We start from the raw sequence: 16,314 nt of genomic DNA, 5'->3' as shown, positions 1-16,314 counted from the left end.
ACAGAATGCACTGTAGGCACCACAAACATATTAAGAAGACCAGCAGCCTTCTTAAAGATGCCCAAATGCCTACCATTCTCCATGATGGTGTCACACATAAATACAAACATGAGCCAGCATCACAGAGGAATTAAGGTTTGGGGACAAATTAATTCACACCCTCTACCATCAAAATGGACACCCAAGGCAATTTTATTAGTAAAATACAGAAAATAGCAAGAGTCATTGATCCAGCCTTACAAATGGCAGAGAAATGGAAGGAGTTTTCTAAAATAAATAATCAAATGCCAAAGAAAAGGAGATGTCATTGTTCATTTGTTTTCATCTTTCCTTCCTTTTGGTCATCACCAAACTTAGTAAAAAGGATCCAGGGCAATCAATTATGGTAAAGATACATAGATCTAGCACCTGATCACCAGAGATTTATGAACCTGAATTTACCACTTATTTTATTATATGATGTTGTCATGTCAGGAATTCTGTATGGAGCCGAATCAACGTTCAAGCCCTACTGAAAATCATCTCTGGAAGACACATCAGAAACATCAGCCGTCTAAACTTTTTTCCAAGCATGTCAGCATCTACTGAATACCTATTACCAATGACTCTAGTTAGACACAATTAGAAAAATAGATTATGAAGTTGTTGATTCAACACCTTGGGAGCTTCCCAGGTGAAATCTGAAATTGGCCCCCACACATGGAGGGGTAGGAGAGACCAAATAGGCAGACCACTCCAGATTGGTAGATGGCAGGTTTACTAAGCCAGGAACTTACTGATGAGCCTGTCTTAGGCATCGCAAGATGAGTAGTAGAGCTCCACACCCAACCACCAGAATCTTAAAATTCTGTATAGAGAACTTAACTGGGTTCAGACACTATACCATCCAGATGGTATCAACAACACCTTACTCTCTCAAAGCTACTTCCTTGAAAACAGCTACCCACGGGAATGTTAGGCAGAATGTCTATTCCAAGGAAGGGGGTGGCAAGAGGGGGAGGAACCTCCAACTGCCAGAGTCCAGCTCATTGTGGGTCAACAAGCGGTTATGTCCTTTCAGTGACCTCCAACAGTCAATATTATGACAGAATAAAATATGCTACAATATAAAATACTTTACAATTGTTCCACTCTTAAGACGTTCTGCTGAATAATTACAGACTTGCTGTCTCAAGTCTATGTGAGAAAAAATAATTGGGGATGTTTATGTTTTCTACACTTAGAATATATCCAAGCTACTAAAATTTATCATTATTGTTTCATAACCTACTAAAAATAATAAAATATAATAATCTCCTTGGTGGTCAAGACTTTCTCTCTCATGTGTGCTTCCACTACAGTCCACAGGACCCTGTCTTGTTCAAAACAGGCATTTAAAAATGTCCACTGATTTGAGGCTCTTTCTGCTTTTTCTACCTAACAGACACTAGTTTGCATCTGCAAAGGTGCTCCCCAACAAAAGTCAGACTTGTCAACAGATAATAACACTGGGAACTATAACCAAGTGCTAGTCCCATGTTTTTTGTTTGCTAACAAATTCCTTCTTAGAAAATAGTGTTATTTGTATTAATGAAGCTATGAATAACTAATTGAACCTTATTTAAAAAGTGTGCTTCACTGAATTATCACAGAATTTTAAAAATGCATAGTTTTCTGTGTTTCTGCATTTTAACCACAGTTTTTCTTCAATCTCTTTTTTCTTTCATTGTATCAAAAAGAAGTGGCATGATCTCTTTCTTTCTGAAACCGAGAATAATGGATTTTTTTTGTGTGAGATTATAGGTAAATTTTTAAGTCATTGGATAAAACTTTCACCCCCAAAGTCAAAACAAGTTGAAAAATTTTAAACATAAAAAGTAAAATTCTAGTTACCTAAAATTTAGGTTTCCATCTCCTTCTATGACATCCATCCTATTAAAAATCTGTCAGATGACATAATTTCTCAATCTCAAAAATTTCTTTTACTCAAAAAAGCAATATTTATATGACATTCAGAAACTGACTACTGTGTTAATTTGCTTCTACCAAGCTTCAATATAAAGTAAATTGGATGACCTACCCTTCTCATTATCATTATTTTTGTGATATTTATTGAATATTTATTATGTGGGAAGATAGAATTGTCTCTTGAGACATATTATACTAAAGTAATAGAAATTATTAGGTTTATGCATAAAATGTGCTTGTTCTTATCATCTCTTAAAGAAAACATTATTATTTCAGAATATCCTGAGGTGCGTGACCATTTTTACTATGTTAATACATGGACTGTTCCTTTTCATTAAGAAATTTTAGTTGAAGATAAATATAAGTGAAATTCTTTGTTGATGCATTTAATAACCTAAAAGAAAAAGATTCTGGAAAATAAGATATCCTGCCTTAATGTTACTTATTTACTAAAACATACTAAATAGAATTGTACTTACTTTCAACATTATTCCAGAAATAACTTCATGTTATAAATGATACGCAGCTTAAATTTATTATTCTGTGTATCATTATTCTGAAAATGAAACTCATAAATAAAATCAGACAATTAATATACTGACACACCACTTCCTAAAATGTGTTCCAGAGAACACTGGCCAGAATATTCACTGTCATTGCATACACACATTAAAATACATTACATTCGTAGGGAGTTTAAGAAGTACAAGATTAACCTCCAGAATGTCTCAAGGTCTTCAGTGTGTTAAAATACAATAGGAGCCTCCAAAAAGAAATAAGACTGTGTAGTTCATACTATACACTGTGTTTCATGAATATTCTTGAGCATAGATCAGAACCTCTTCTCATGGAGCAGTTTAGAAAATCAGAATTCTAAGGAATGTACTTTGGGGAACACAGGATACAATGGTTACTTAAACTTCATCAGGAAAAACAAAAGATCCATTCAGCTCCAACACCAATTATTGTGGAACCAACCAGACAGAACTATATTGTTACAAAATAGCTCCCTCCCTCCCTGCATTCCCATAAAAATCACCTTTAGTGTAATCTGATTTTGCAGAATCAGGGAGGACTAAAATATCCAGCTCATCTTAATATGTTGGTTTTTCAAGGGATGGAAATGTCCGTTTAAGTACATGCTAATTGAGTTTTCTTTTTCATGTTTAAAAAATTGGGATCATATCAACCGATTTATGAAAAATTTAGGTGGGATTGTTAAGTTTAGGACATATTGAAGGGTTTGAGTATCATATTTCTTAACTGATTATCTATTGATGAACATTTAACTGTCAAGCTCCCAGGAATCCAAAGAGCAACAAATTCAGGGCAAAAAAAAAGTCCATAGCTAAAGGTAGCAATTCTCTTACCCCTATAAGGTGAAATCCATATTGGATATATAGTTAAGAATCTTATTAAGGCATCCAAATTGGCAAAGAAGTCAAACATTTTATTTATGGGGAAATGTCAACCAAAAGGTTAAAAACTGAGAGCTTTCCCCCTAAGATCAGGAACACAGCAGGGATGTCCACTATCACCACTGTTACTCAACATAGTACTAGAAGTCCTAGCCACAGCAATCAGACAACAAAAAGAAATAAAAGGCATCCGAATCGACAAAGAAGAACTCAAACTCCCACTCTTTGCAGATGCCATGATACTCTAAGTAGAAAACCTGAAAGACTCCACTGATGCAGGAATTCAGCAAAGTTGCTAGATATAAAATCAATGCACAGAAGTCTGTTGCATTTCTATACACCAATAATGAAGCAGCAGAAAAAGAAATCGAGGAATCGATCCCATTTACAATTGTACCAAAAATCATAAGATACCTAGGAATAAACCTAACCAAAGAGGTAAAGAATTTTTACTCTGAAAACTATAGAACACTTATGAAAGAAATTGAGGAAGACACAAAGAAAAGGAAAAACATTCCATGCTCATGGATTGGAAGAACAAATATTGTTAAAATGTCTATACTTCCCAAAGCAAACTGCATATTCAATGCAATCCCTATTAAAATAACACCAGCATTTTCACAGAGCTAAAACAGACAACTCTAAAATTTGTATGGAAACAGAAAAGACACCAAATAGCCAAAGTGACCCTGAAAAAGAAAAGTTGCTGGAGGAATCACAGTTCCGGACTTCAAGCTCTATTACAAAGCTATAGTCATCAAGACAGTATGGTACTGGCACAAAAACGGACACATGGATCAATGGAACAGAATAGAGAGCCGAGAAATGGACCCTCAACTCTATGGTCAGCTCATCTTTGACAAAGCAGGAAAGAATGTCCAGTGGAAAGAAGACAGGCTCTTCAACAAATGGGTGTTGGGAAAACTGGATAGCAACATGCAAAAGAATGAAACTGGACCACTTTCTTACACCATACACAAAAATAAATTCAAAATAGATGGAAGGCCTAAATGTGAGACAGAAAACCATCAAAATCCTACAGGAGAACACAGGCAGCAACCTCTTTGACCTCAGCCACAACAACTTCTTCCTAGACACATCGCCAAAGGCAAGGGAAACAAAGGCAAAAATGAACTATTGGGACTTCATCAAGACAAAAAGCTTCCGCACAGCAAAAGAAACAATCAACAAAACTACAAGGCAGCCTATGGAATGGGAGAAGATATTTATAAATGACATATCGGATAAAGGGCTAATATCCAAAATCTATAAAGAACTTATCACACTCAACACCCAAAAAACAAATAATCCAATCAAGAAATGGGCAGAAGACATGAACATTTCTCCAAAGACGACATATAAACGGCTAACAGACACATGAAAAACAGCTCAACATTCCTCAGCATCAGAGAAATACAAATCCAAACCACACTGAGATACCACCTCACACCAGTCAGAATGGCTAAAATTAACAAGTCAGGAAACAACAGATGTTGGCGGGGATGCGGCGAAAGGGGAACCCTCCTACACTGTTGGTGGGAATGCAAGCTGATGCAGCCACTCGAGATAACAATATGGAGGTTCCTCAAAAAGTTAAAAATAGAACTAACCTACAATCCAGCAACTATACTACTAGGTATTTATCCTAAGGATACAAAAATAGTGATTTGAAGGGGCACACGCACACCAGTGTTTTTATAGCAGCAATGTCCACAATAGCCAAAACACAGAAAGAACCCAAATGTCCATCAACTGATGACTGGATAAGGAAGATGTGGGGTGTGTGTGTGTGTGTGTGTGTGTGTGTGTATACACAAACATATATATAATAGAATATTACTCAGCCATCAAAAAGAATGAAATCTTGCCATTTGCAACAACATGGATGGAATTAGAGGGTATTATGCCAACCAAAATAAGTCAGTCAGAGAAAGACAAATGCCATATGATTTCACTCATTGGTGCAATTTAAGAAACAAAAGAGATGAACATAGAGGAAGGGAAAAAAAGATAAAATGAGACAAAAACAGAGAGGGAGGCAAACCATGAGAAACTCTTAACTATGGGTAGCAAGCTGAGGTTTGCTGGAAGGGAGGGGGTGGGGGACAGGGTAATTGGTGATGGGCATTAAAGAGGGCACTTGGGATGAACACTGGGTGTTGTATGCAAATGACAAATCACTAAAATCTATCCCTGAAACTTATACTATACTCTATGTGAACTAACTTGAATTTAAATAAAATCTTGAAGGAAACAAAAAGAATCTTATTTTACTTTTGTCTATTTCTTTGGATAGAATAAGCTGATGAATTCTAAAAATCTGTAGACTGTTGATTTTCTTATTTGCTGTAGATCTCACCTTGGAATTTTTTTCAAATAAAGCCAATCATGTGAATTTCTTAACTGTGTGATATATTCCATAACATTGTTCATAATAAAAAATCTTTGAGTATACCTTTAAAGAAGATACATATTATAACTCAGCAATATTATAATGTATACATATTTAAATATTTTAATAGAAAAATATTTTCTCCTTTTAAAAACCATATTTGTACAAATGTCACTATTTATAATAAATTTAATAATTTTCAGAACCTAACAAAGTCTACAAAAATACATCTTTAACTGTATACAGCAACCTAGCCAGTCATACCATATTACATCAGTATTAGCAAGGAACACAATGCTCCACAAGTTGAAGTTTTTAGATGTTTATCCACATAAAAAGCCAAAGTGTTAACCAAAATAATTTCTACTGTGAACTTTTAGAGATCTATTATCTATTTTCCAGGTCTCTTAGAGATACTGAATATGTTAACCTTTTCTTGATAACAGTGTCGCGAAAATTCCTTTATCTGAAAGATATCTGGGTTACATACGTATGGAGCTCTGTTTGCCTATAGAGGTAACTGCCCACACTACTGAACTTTAATGTGCCCGCCCCATCACCACCACCAAGAACCATCTCTTCTCAGTGCTGATTAGATGTTCCCAGCCCTTCTGAACTGTCCCACATTTCCCTCTACTCTTCCGGAATTTAATCAGAGGCTAGCCCTAGATCTCTCCTCCAGAGTAATGTTCATGAATTTTGTAACAGCTGCTTCCTCTAAGGAGAGGTTTTTGCTCACTTCTAGGTTCACACCTGTGTTCAAGGTAGAGTCCAGCATGCAGAATGTCTGACCCTCCAGAGAGTGCAATGCGTATACATCAAATCACCGCACATACGAGACCATTTTCACTTCTGTTTACTTGCCCCATGTTCACTGTATTGATTTATAAAACTCCCCATAAAAGATTGCCAGAAAGCTCTGGATCAAATTTCACACTAATTCATAGCAACTCTTTATTCATGTATTTATTTACTCTCTATCTGGTTCCATAAAGGTTTTATAACCACTAAGGCTTTAAGGTGGGCATATCCGAGTTTTCCTTTTACTTTGAAATGCACTTCAGATTTCTCTTTCTATAATAAACTTTGGGTATGTATTTTCTAACTAAGTCAGGCCAAAAACAGTTTGAAAATATTAGGTTCAGCTCAGGGAATCCTCAAACATTATAGTTTTTAATCTTCATGACAGCCTTCCAATTAGTATTACTACTCCCCATCTTACAAGTGAGTTAACTGTGACTCAGAAAGCTTAAACAAAATCCCATAGTCCTACATTTTGAAGTTGTGGAGTGAGAACTGTCACACAAACCTTTTTGACTCAAAACCCCCTGTTAGTTCTATAATAATGCATAGCTTTGCAATATAGTCAAAAAGCCAAACAGTCTGTGGCTAGACAACCATCTAGAACAGAGATCCACAGCTAATATTCAAAATGATGACCTGAATCCTTTAAGAAAAAGTTGTATTTTATTCAATGTAGTTCTTCAAGACTTTGAAATTCTAATATACTTCAGGAATTTTCAACCCTCTGGGGTTTTTTTTCATCCTTCAAGTTTTACTATCATTAAGAGTGCATAAATCTCTATTTCAAACATCCAGAACAATGCATTCTCACAATTTTAAGCAGTCATAGTCTTAAAAGTTGACGTAGTTTTACTTTTTGCTACTTGTACTGTTGTTAAAATTAGCCAGGCCCAGTTCTATCGTTAACTCTGTAGCCACAGTACATTCCCAAGCATAATTCGCCTCCTATACCCATCAGGTGAACCAGGAACAGCACATTCTACTACTCCAGTCTATAGGATATTTTATGTTTGAGCAAATATAGGTAAACTCTACAGTGCATTGACATGTAATTTCTCAGCATCAAGGTAAACTTACTTTTACAACTTTCATAGCAAAATAATAAAACCTTTCTGATGAGTAAGCTTTATCCTTACACTAGAAGATCATTAACTTACTTGATAAAATATTAAAATAGTCTATAATACTTATATATTTTTCTGGACACATATTCCTAGTATCTCGGAGAGAAACTGGACTTTGCTAAGCTTCAGCTCAATAAATGAAATAATCTTCCAGTATTGAGGCAATTACAACGAGGGCTCAAAATAAATGGATTCTGGCTTTTAAAATGGAGGTAAAACACATCATTTAACTAAAATCAAATTTGCCCACATTCTAGTATTGAAATTTTATTAATAATTTCATTGTACCGTGTTCAGCAAAGTCCATGGAACTCATTAATATTCAGGCTGCTGACCAGAAAAAAACATGGAAATGCAAGCTAGTTAGTACAACTTTGCCAATCTGTGATCGCTGCTTTGTTACTACGTCAGTTACACTATCAATCTGTGTACACTAAATCTCACACATCTTACCGTCAGTTTCTCCTCTAATTTCGCATTTAATAAGCTTCCTTTTTCATGCTTTTCAAATTCCATGTTGAAACTGAATGAGAGAGAAAGACAGACAGAGGAAGAGGGAGAAACACAAAAAGAGATTCAGATTCTGTCTAGAAAATGATTTGACGTGCTTACATGTTAGATACTGCAGGACATTCCAAGTTGTGAGTGCTCGAGACACTATCAGAAAGCCCTGGCGATAATTTCTGGTTAGCTAGTGTTTCCATTTATAGATGTTCAAACCCCATAAACAGAGCACTGAAGAGAAGTCAGGCAGCTGGCCTTAGATAATGATAAATGTCACTAGATAGAAAAGCAAACTCTTCAGCAGGAGAATATTCCAACAGGTTAGGTTCCCTGAACCATGAAAGATGCATGTGACAAAAAGCCATCATCAAAGAATTCATTCATAGCCATTGGAGCAGATAAAATATACTCTAGAATACAGACCTAATAAAGCAGTTTACAAAGGACAAATGTAAAATGTCATATGGCCAATATGAATCAGCCAGCCTCGTTTTCCCAAATTCCAATTTGGGTCCTAGTAGTCCAGACAGTTATGCATTATTTTGTAGCTCAAAAGTTTAAAAATACACTTACAGGAAAAGAACAAAAGGATAACTAGTGAAAACTGTTAACACACAACCCATATATTCAAGAGGTATTGCCAATTTTCTTCCACGAAAAGTTGGCAAATGATGCTTAGAAACCCTGTAAAAATAAAAATGGTGTTTCCCGGGGCATCTGGGTGGCTCAGTTGGTTGAGCGACTGCCTTCGGCTCAGGTCATGATCCTGGAGTCCCTGGATTGAGTCCCGCATCGGGCTCCCTGCTCAGCAGGGAGTCTGCCTCTCCCTCTGACCCTCCCCCCTCTCATGTGCTCTCTCTCATTCTCTCTCTCTCTCAAATAATAAAATAAAATAAAATCTTAAAAAAAAAAAGTGGTGTTTCCCTTCCTAAAAAAAAAAAAAAAAAACAGTTTTGTTCTTCATGATCCTGGTTTTTCTACTGGGAACAAAGGACATAGGAGATGAAATTCACTTTTTCCAACTGAACAAATGTTTTCAGGACTCTTTGAAAACTGTTACATGTCTTAGAGAAAATTATTGTGTAACTCGATGGTAATTAACTCTCCCTGTTTTGTTTTGTTTTGTTTTGTTTTTGCAACCAACTAGCTATGTGGATGGAAATAAAAAGTAAAAATGGCTTTCAGCTTAAGCCAAGGCTGATCTCTATGGTGGTCTAATCCCTCCGCCTGTTTGAAACATTTTAACACCTGTTTCTGACTTTAAGGCAAGTTTCCCATCAGTTTTTCCTTCACTTTTTAAGAAAACATTTTAGGAAATGTATTGTGAGGCTCCATCCTTCAGAGTGGTGATAGCTGGTTCTCTGTCGCCAGGCAGAGTTGCCCAAGAGCTCCAAAAGGGAAACACTTAGTGAGAAGTAAACCTAGCTAGCCCTGCTTTGGAATGATGAATTCAGAAACACTGTATCAGACTCAGGGGCAAAAGGGACTTCCCTCTTTGGCTCAACTCTGCATTCCAGAAAAGGAATCGTACACCCTTGTTGCCCTAACAAGGTTGAAAACTGATGTCTTATAGGTGTCCTAGTATGCAGGGTTGGTATGTGTCAAAAGCAAGGCAATAGTTAAAATTTTATATAAGTGGAACTTCCAAAATCTCTCTAGGGAAAAAAAAAAAAAAAAAAGCATGCTATGGCTACAAAAGGAAACTCGGTTATTGCTAGTTTAAGGCCTGAAGATGAAATTTAGGATCCAGTTTGAAGCAGAGGAGTGATGGGATGCAGAGCTAGTTGGGGAAGAAGAGAAGAGTGATGATGAGAGAGGTGCGCCAGTGAGGTCCCTCCCACCAGGAATGAAAAGTTTAACTTCAGCAAACGTGTACTGAGAAGCTATAATAGGTGAAGATTATTCCAGGTGCAGGCGGAATTTTTTTGAATAAATAAAAATAATACAATTAAAAGACAGAATCTTTACGTTTCTTCCCTCAACAAACTCACCACGTAGGCATGACTAGATCTAAGGAGGATAACAATACTTTTACTAACACACTTTAACAGCACGCACCTTGTGCCAGGAACTCCTTTAAGGCTTTACATATATTATCTCAATTAATTCTCAAAACAACCCTAGACAGGAGATACTCTTATGTTCACCATTGTTACGGGCCGAATTGTGTCCCCTGCCCCGCAAAATCGTGTTAAAGTCCTAATACCCAGCATTTCAGAATAAGACTATATTTGGAAATAGGATATGTGAAGAGGTAATTAAGGTAAAATGAGGTCATTAGGGTGGGCCCTAATCCAATATGACAGGTGTCCTTATTAGAAGAGATTAGGACAAAAGCAGAAAAATTAGAGAAGACCATGTGAAGACACAGAGAGAAGGCAACCATCTACAAGCAAGGAGAGAGGCCTTCCAGGGAAGCCAACGCTGCCAACTCCTTGACCTTGGACATCCGGCCTCCAGGACCGGGAGGAGAGATATTTCTATTAAGTCATCCAGTCTATGTTTTTTGTTACCACAGCCTTAGCACACTAATACACCCATTTTAGCATTAAAATAAGACAGTTACACAACTAACTGGTGGCACTCACGTTCCTTGGACCAAGCTCCTAACCACTGTGCACTTAGCACCTCTGAACAAGTAAGTTCATCGCAGACAGAATAGGGGAGTGGGTAAACAGCACTAGCCCTCTGTGGTGAATAGTAGCTACTCCATCTACCTACAGAGGTATGTTTAAAGACAGATATTTTAGATATGTTTTACGGACAAGGGCTTTTTTTTTTAGGTAAAAGTATATCTAGCCAAAGCTAGTATTCGCCTATTACTGGTCAAACAGCAGAGACAGGGCCACCCTGGTCTTCCCTCTGCTTGTCTGTCCCACAAGCACTTTCCTTCCTCTGACAGGAATGCCCTCTCCCCAGAGTCCTGTGGCTCCCTTCTCCCTTCATCCAGATCTTCCCCAAAGACCCCATCTAAAATAGCAAACCCTCTGCCCACTCATTTGCTGTGTTCTTCTTCATAGCTCTTATCACCTCTGGTGTCATATTATTTCACGTGATATTTTGAGTGTATCCTTATCTATTCATTTGAGGTCTGTCTCTTCTGCTAGAGCATAAGCACCAGAGGGTACCTTATGCATCACTTTATCCAGGCACTTAGAACATAGTAAGGACCAAATAAATTCTTGTAAAGGTAAGAGGAGAGGAGGGAGAGGAAGGAAAAAAAAAAAAGAGGAAAGAGAGGGTAAGGGGGGCAGGAGGGAAATGTATCAAACGGATGTGACTTAAGACTTGTCATGCACTGTTATTCATATGACTTTTGGTAGGAAATTGGAATAAAATGCATTTATCCAACACAAATCATATTACAGATGAACACAATATTGATTGTTCACTTACCTTACTCAAAAAATTAACTATTGGCGTAAAGGAGGAAAAAACAGACTTAAGCAGGAAGAATGGGACTCGTTTGCAGATTCTGCCACTTTCTAGTTGGGTCACTTTGAGCAAACTCATTCTCAGAGCTTCAGTTCCCTTTCCCTTAAAATAAGGGATGATGCCAAACTCTTAATGTTATTACAAAAATTAAGTGTGAGGGCGCCTGGGTGGTTCAGTTGGTTGGGCGACTGCCTTCGGCTCAGGTCATGATCCTGGAGTCCCGGGATCAAGTCCCGCATCGGGCTCCCTGCTCGGCGGGGAGTCTGCTTCTTCCTCTGACCCTCCTCCCTCTCATGCTGTCTCTCATTCTCTCTCTCGCAAATAAATAAAGTCTTAAAAAAAAAAAAAATTAAGCGTGGTAATGTGTGTTAACACAGTGTGTGGCATCAAGCAGGTTGGCGCTAAAAGTGTGTGCCATGATTTCTCTGGACTCTGTGAAGTTTATCTAGAAAAAAAAGTGAGTTCCAAGACAGTATCAAAGTCTGAACAAAAGTGCACAAAAATGAACACAGAGAGTGGGAGAAAACATTTGTAAATCATTCCTCTGATAAGGGACTTATATCCAAACTGTATAAAGGATTCTTACAACTCAGCAGTATCAAATACAAACAACCCGGTTTAAAAATGGCCACAGGATTTGAATAGACATTTCTCCCAAAGAAGACAAACAAATGGCCAACAAGCATTATGAAAAGATGTTGTGATTGGGGAATGCAAATCAAAACCGCAACGAGATAACACTTCACACCCACGAGGATGACTAAAATCAAGTCACAATCACAAGCTCTGGCAACAAGTGGATAAACCGAAACCCTCCTACGTGGCTGGTGGGCCTATAAAGTGGGACAGCCACTTGAGAAGACAGTGTGGTGGGGGCGCCTGGGTGGATCAGTAGGTGGAGCATTTGACTCTTCCCCCACTTGCACTCTCTCACTCATTCTCTCTCATCTCTAAAATAAATACATCTTTAAAAAAAAGGAAAAAAGAAAACAGTGTGGCCGTTCCTCAGCATTTTATATAAAGAGTTATATGACCCAGCAATTCCACTCCTAGCAATGTACACAAGAGAAGCAAAAACATGCATCCACACAAAAACTTGCACACAAATGTTTGTGATATAGCATTATTCGTAACAGTCAGGAAGTGGAAACCACACCAATGTCTATCGACCTGTGAGTGGTGAAGCAATGTGAAATATCCCACAGCAGCACATTATTCGTCAATAAAAACGAATGAAGCGCTTGATACAACAACCACATGGATGGACCTTGGAAATATGATATGTGAAAGAAGCTGGTCACAAAAAAAGCCACATATTATATGACGACTTATATGAACCTTCCAGAATACTTGACAATTCCATAGAAACAGAAAGATAATGTGTGGTTGCAAGGAGGTGAGTGGGAGCAGAATGAGGAGTGACTGCTTACAGATATGGGGCTTCCTCCTGAGGTGGTGAAAATATTCTGAAATTAGATAGTCATGATGATGGCGTAACTCTGAATATACTCAAAACCACTGAATTTTGCTTATACTTTAAAAGAGTGAATTTTATGGGATGTGAATTTTCATCTCAATAAAGCTATTATTAAAAAAAAAAAACACACAGAAATATCTGTAATTCCTTTCTAAGCTGGAAATTTATGATTTTTTTTTCCAGAAACATTAGTAACAGGTCACTCCAAACAGGAAATTAAAATCTATGCCACCGTAGGCCAGCAAGAATTTCATTCAAAAATGCAACAAATGACCCTCAGCAAATGATATTTACTTCAAGACACTGGCATCTTTTCCATTCCTTCGCACCCTTGGCATGTGCCTCTTACAGAGGGTGAAATCTCAGCCGCTCAGATTTTGTCATTTTGCTCCTCTATTCAAAAACTGGGGGAAAGTGGAGTGTGCAGCTATTAAAATGGCTGGTTCCTCTACAGGGCCAGAGAGTTAATATAGTTTGTTTTGGGGCGCCTGGGTGGCTCAGTTGGTTAAGCAACTGCCTTCGGCTCAGGTCATGATCCTGGAGTCCCGGGATCGAGTCCCGCATCGGGCTCCCTGCTCAGCGGGGGGTCTGCTTCTCCCTCTGACCTTCCTCCCTCTCATGCTCTCTATCTCATTCTCTCTCTCAAATAAATAAATAAAATCTTTAAAAATATATATATATATAGTTTGTTTTGTTTTCAATGGCGATTTCCCCCCACCTGCCATTTAAAGAACTTGCGTCTCCACAGCAAAAGCACAGATAAGAGGCTCTACTTCTGAAACCTCCCAAGGTAGACAGACACCCACAAGGCATGAAAAACAAATGCTGTTTTCTTTTGAAAAAATAACAGTCTCCAAAGCCTGGTGTAGATGACTGAGAATCTTCCTTATTGTGTGTTCCAAGGATAAATATCTTTTTATTAAGATGGGGTCCTCTTCTGAGACAATGAATGCCTTTCATACAGTTTCTCATCCCACATAGCACCTGCAGGACATGGGTGGGTCCTGTACGCTCTCCACAGTCCAATCAGAAGCCCATGGAAGAGCCACACCCATTTATGGGTGGTGGGCCAGGGTACTACACCCAGCACATGCCTGCAGGAGCCTGTCCCCAAATCCACACTGGAAATGGGTTCCCTGTAGTCCCCAAGAGCCAAAAACAAGTCTAGTGTAGACCTAGCACTGAAAACTGATCTCAAACAGCTAACTGTTGACCTACGGGTGTTGCTCCTAGGTGAAATCTTACAATGCCTCTAGAAGGCTTTGTTTGATGGTCAAATGGGATGAGCAGGTAGGAGGGGCAGTGGAAAACAAATGCAGAGACTGGCCCCCAGAATTTTCTAGTTTTCCCAGCACCCCTACCTGAGTCTATTTATCAGGTCTGGCAACTGGTAAACTCTCAAGCAGCAGCTGCGGACCTTTCTTCCGGAAAATTCCTCTGACGCTTATCTTCTCATCTGTCTCATCTGGAAGACACAAACACAGGAAGACTTTTAATGTCCCACCATCACCACTTGTAAGCATCCCTTCCAGCTTCTGCAGGCCAGAGGTACAGGATGATAAGAGTTATAGCACATGCCCACAGTTTGTGAAAAGATAATGTCTACAGAGGAATTTTTTAAAGTTGAATTTGTCACTATATAATAAACATCTTTGTAAGTTGAATCTGCCAAGTGGACACAAAAGCAAACCCTAAAATATCAGTATATGATAATTACGATAATAACAGCTTGACAAATTTGTACCTTTGTAATTACCACTCTTCAGTGAAATATAAACCTTTTCTACTGGAATATGATTTTTTTTTACTTCTTCTGATACTACTGGTGCCCTTATTTTGGTTCTGGGCCATATTTTAAAAATGACTGTAGAAAAGACATTTTAGTCAATGTCCAGAAAAAGACATTTTCTTTATAAAATCATTTCTTGATGATAGAGCATTCGTTTGGAACACTAGAAAATAGTTCAATCAAGTGAGAGCTGTGAGAACTTTGAAAAGTGTTAGCTTTTTGAATGTGTGCATCTGAAAAATGCAACTCTTTTATCAAAACTTATTGAAAAATAAAATGTGAGGTTAAAAAAACTAATACTAGCAACACTGATGATAATTTAGAAATAACAGCAATTCTGATATAAAACTATATCCATACCTCAAGAATCTATGACATACAAGCTGATTAAAACCACCTGGGGATCTAATTCCAGCATGTTCCATTTTCTCCACTATTCTACACTCAGCATCTACAATTTCTGAGAGACTTAGGATACATTTTCTCTTGTTCATGGGGACATCCACAATGTGTGGATTGAACAAGTTTTTGCTCTTACATTTGGGAACACTCACTATATTTCCAGATCCTTTGAATAGTAGATATACTTCCCAGTAGTGTCTGTCTCTCTCTCGCTCTCTCGCTCTCTCTCTCTCTCTTTCTCACACACACACACACACACACATACTCACGGCATTGCTGTTTCAGGAGTGAAGACAACAGCCAACTTAAACTGATAAGATTTCAGGAAAAAGGACTCAGAAATGGAAGGCTTTACTTTTTGAATATTAGATTTACACTGTGTGTTTTGAACTTGAGAAACAAGTTCTGGATGGAAGTTTTCCTGTGTCTTTAGGGCTTTAATCAAACCAGATGCAACACTGTAGCTCACTCCTCCCCTAAACCCAGCAGCTTCACTGTTCCGGTTGTGTTGACATGACAAATCACTTTGCCCCCAAAGTAACAGCTCCGTGCCCTTTGAGACAGCATGCCCAGGATACACTTTCAGATTTATCAGTTGAAGTTGAACCATGTTCCAAAGCAGCATGCACTTATACAGAAAGAATGCTTACCTTTCAACTGACTTGGAAGCAGCCTGCTGGACGATAATCCATCAGGGAGGTCACCGGCCACATTCCCAGAGCAGCTGACCCTGTCAGTCTCTGGAAAGTACTGTTTATTCTGTAACTAATGTTGGATACCAGGCACGAGATACAGAAACTAAAAAAAAAAAAAAAAAAAAAAAAAAGTTAGGCCTAAACCTCATCCCCACAGGGACCATTTCACAAAAACAGTAGTTGCTAAGTTTCCCCAAATGATTTCTTTATAAGAATGTCTTGGCAGTACTGGGGATTTGTAGTTAAGTGTTGAAAAGTTTTGCAGTACATCCAACTATCTACTTTTTTAGTGTACTGATGAAAATTCTTTAAGCTTCCCTAAGGACA

The 16,314-nt window shown here is 38.0% G+C and overlaps 1 protein-coding gene across 12 annotated transcripts in view; it reads right to left on the bottom strand.

The window, feature by feature from the left end:
• MLIP (muscular LMNA interacting protein) overlaps window positions 1-15,706 on the bottom strand; it is a 250,970-nt gene extending 235,264 nt beyond the window's left edge. For 10 of the 12 annotated variants that reach the window (XM_034991710.1, XM_034991709.1, XM_034991718.1 and 7 more), the window contains exons 1-2: window positions 8,298-8,597; window positions 8,139-8,208 (exon numbers count right to left, since the gene is read on the bottom strand). In XM_034991710.1, coding sequence (XP_034847601.1) covers window positions 8,139-8,208; window positions 8,298-8,389 — 162 coding nt within the window. In that variant the 5' untranslated portion in view covers window positions 8,390-8,597. Of the gene's footprint in view, window positions 1-8,138; window positions 8,209-8,297; window positions 8,598-14,462; window positions 14,567-15,561 lie in introns of those variants that run through there. The other 2 variants (XM_034991716.1, XM_034991717.1) reach the window with 2 other exon arrangements.
• Window positions 15,707-16,314: the final 608 nt, after the last annotated feature.

The sequence above is a fragment of the Mirounga leonina genome, unplaced genomic scaffold, assembly GCF_011800145.1.
Source record: "Mirounga leonina isolate KUSES-001 unplaced genomic scaffold, KU_Mleo_1.0 Mir_53, whole genome shotgun sequence".
Taxonomy (NCBI): Eukaryota; Metazoa; Chordata; class Mammalia; order Carnivora; family Phocidae; genus Mirounga; species Mirounga leonina.
The sequence above is the reverse complement of the archived record's forward strand: the minus strand, read 5'-3'. Positions and strand labels throughout refer to the sequence as shown.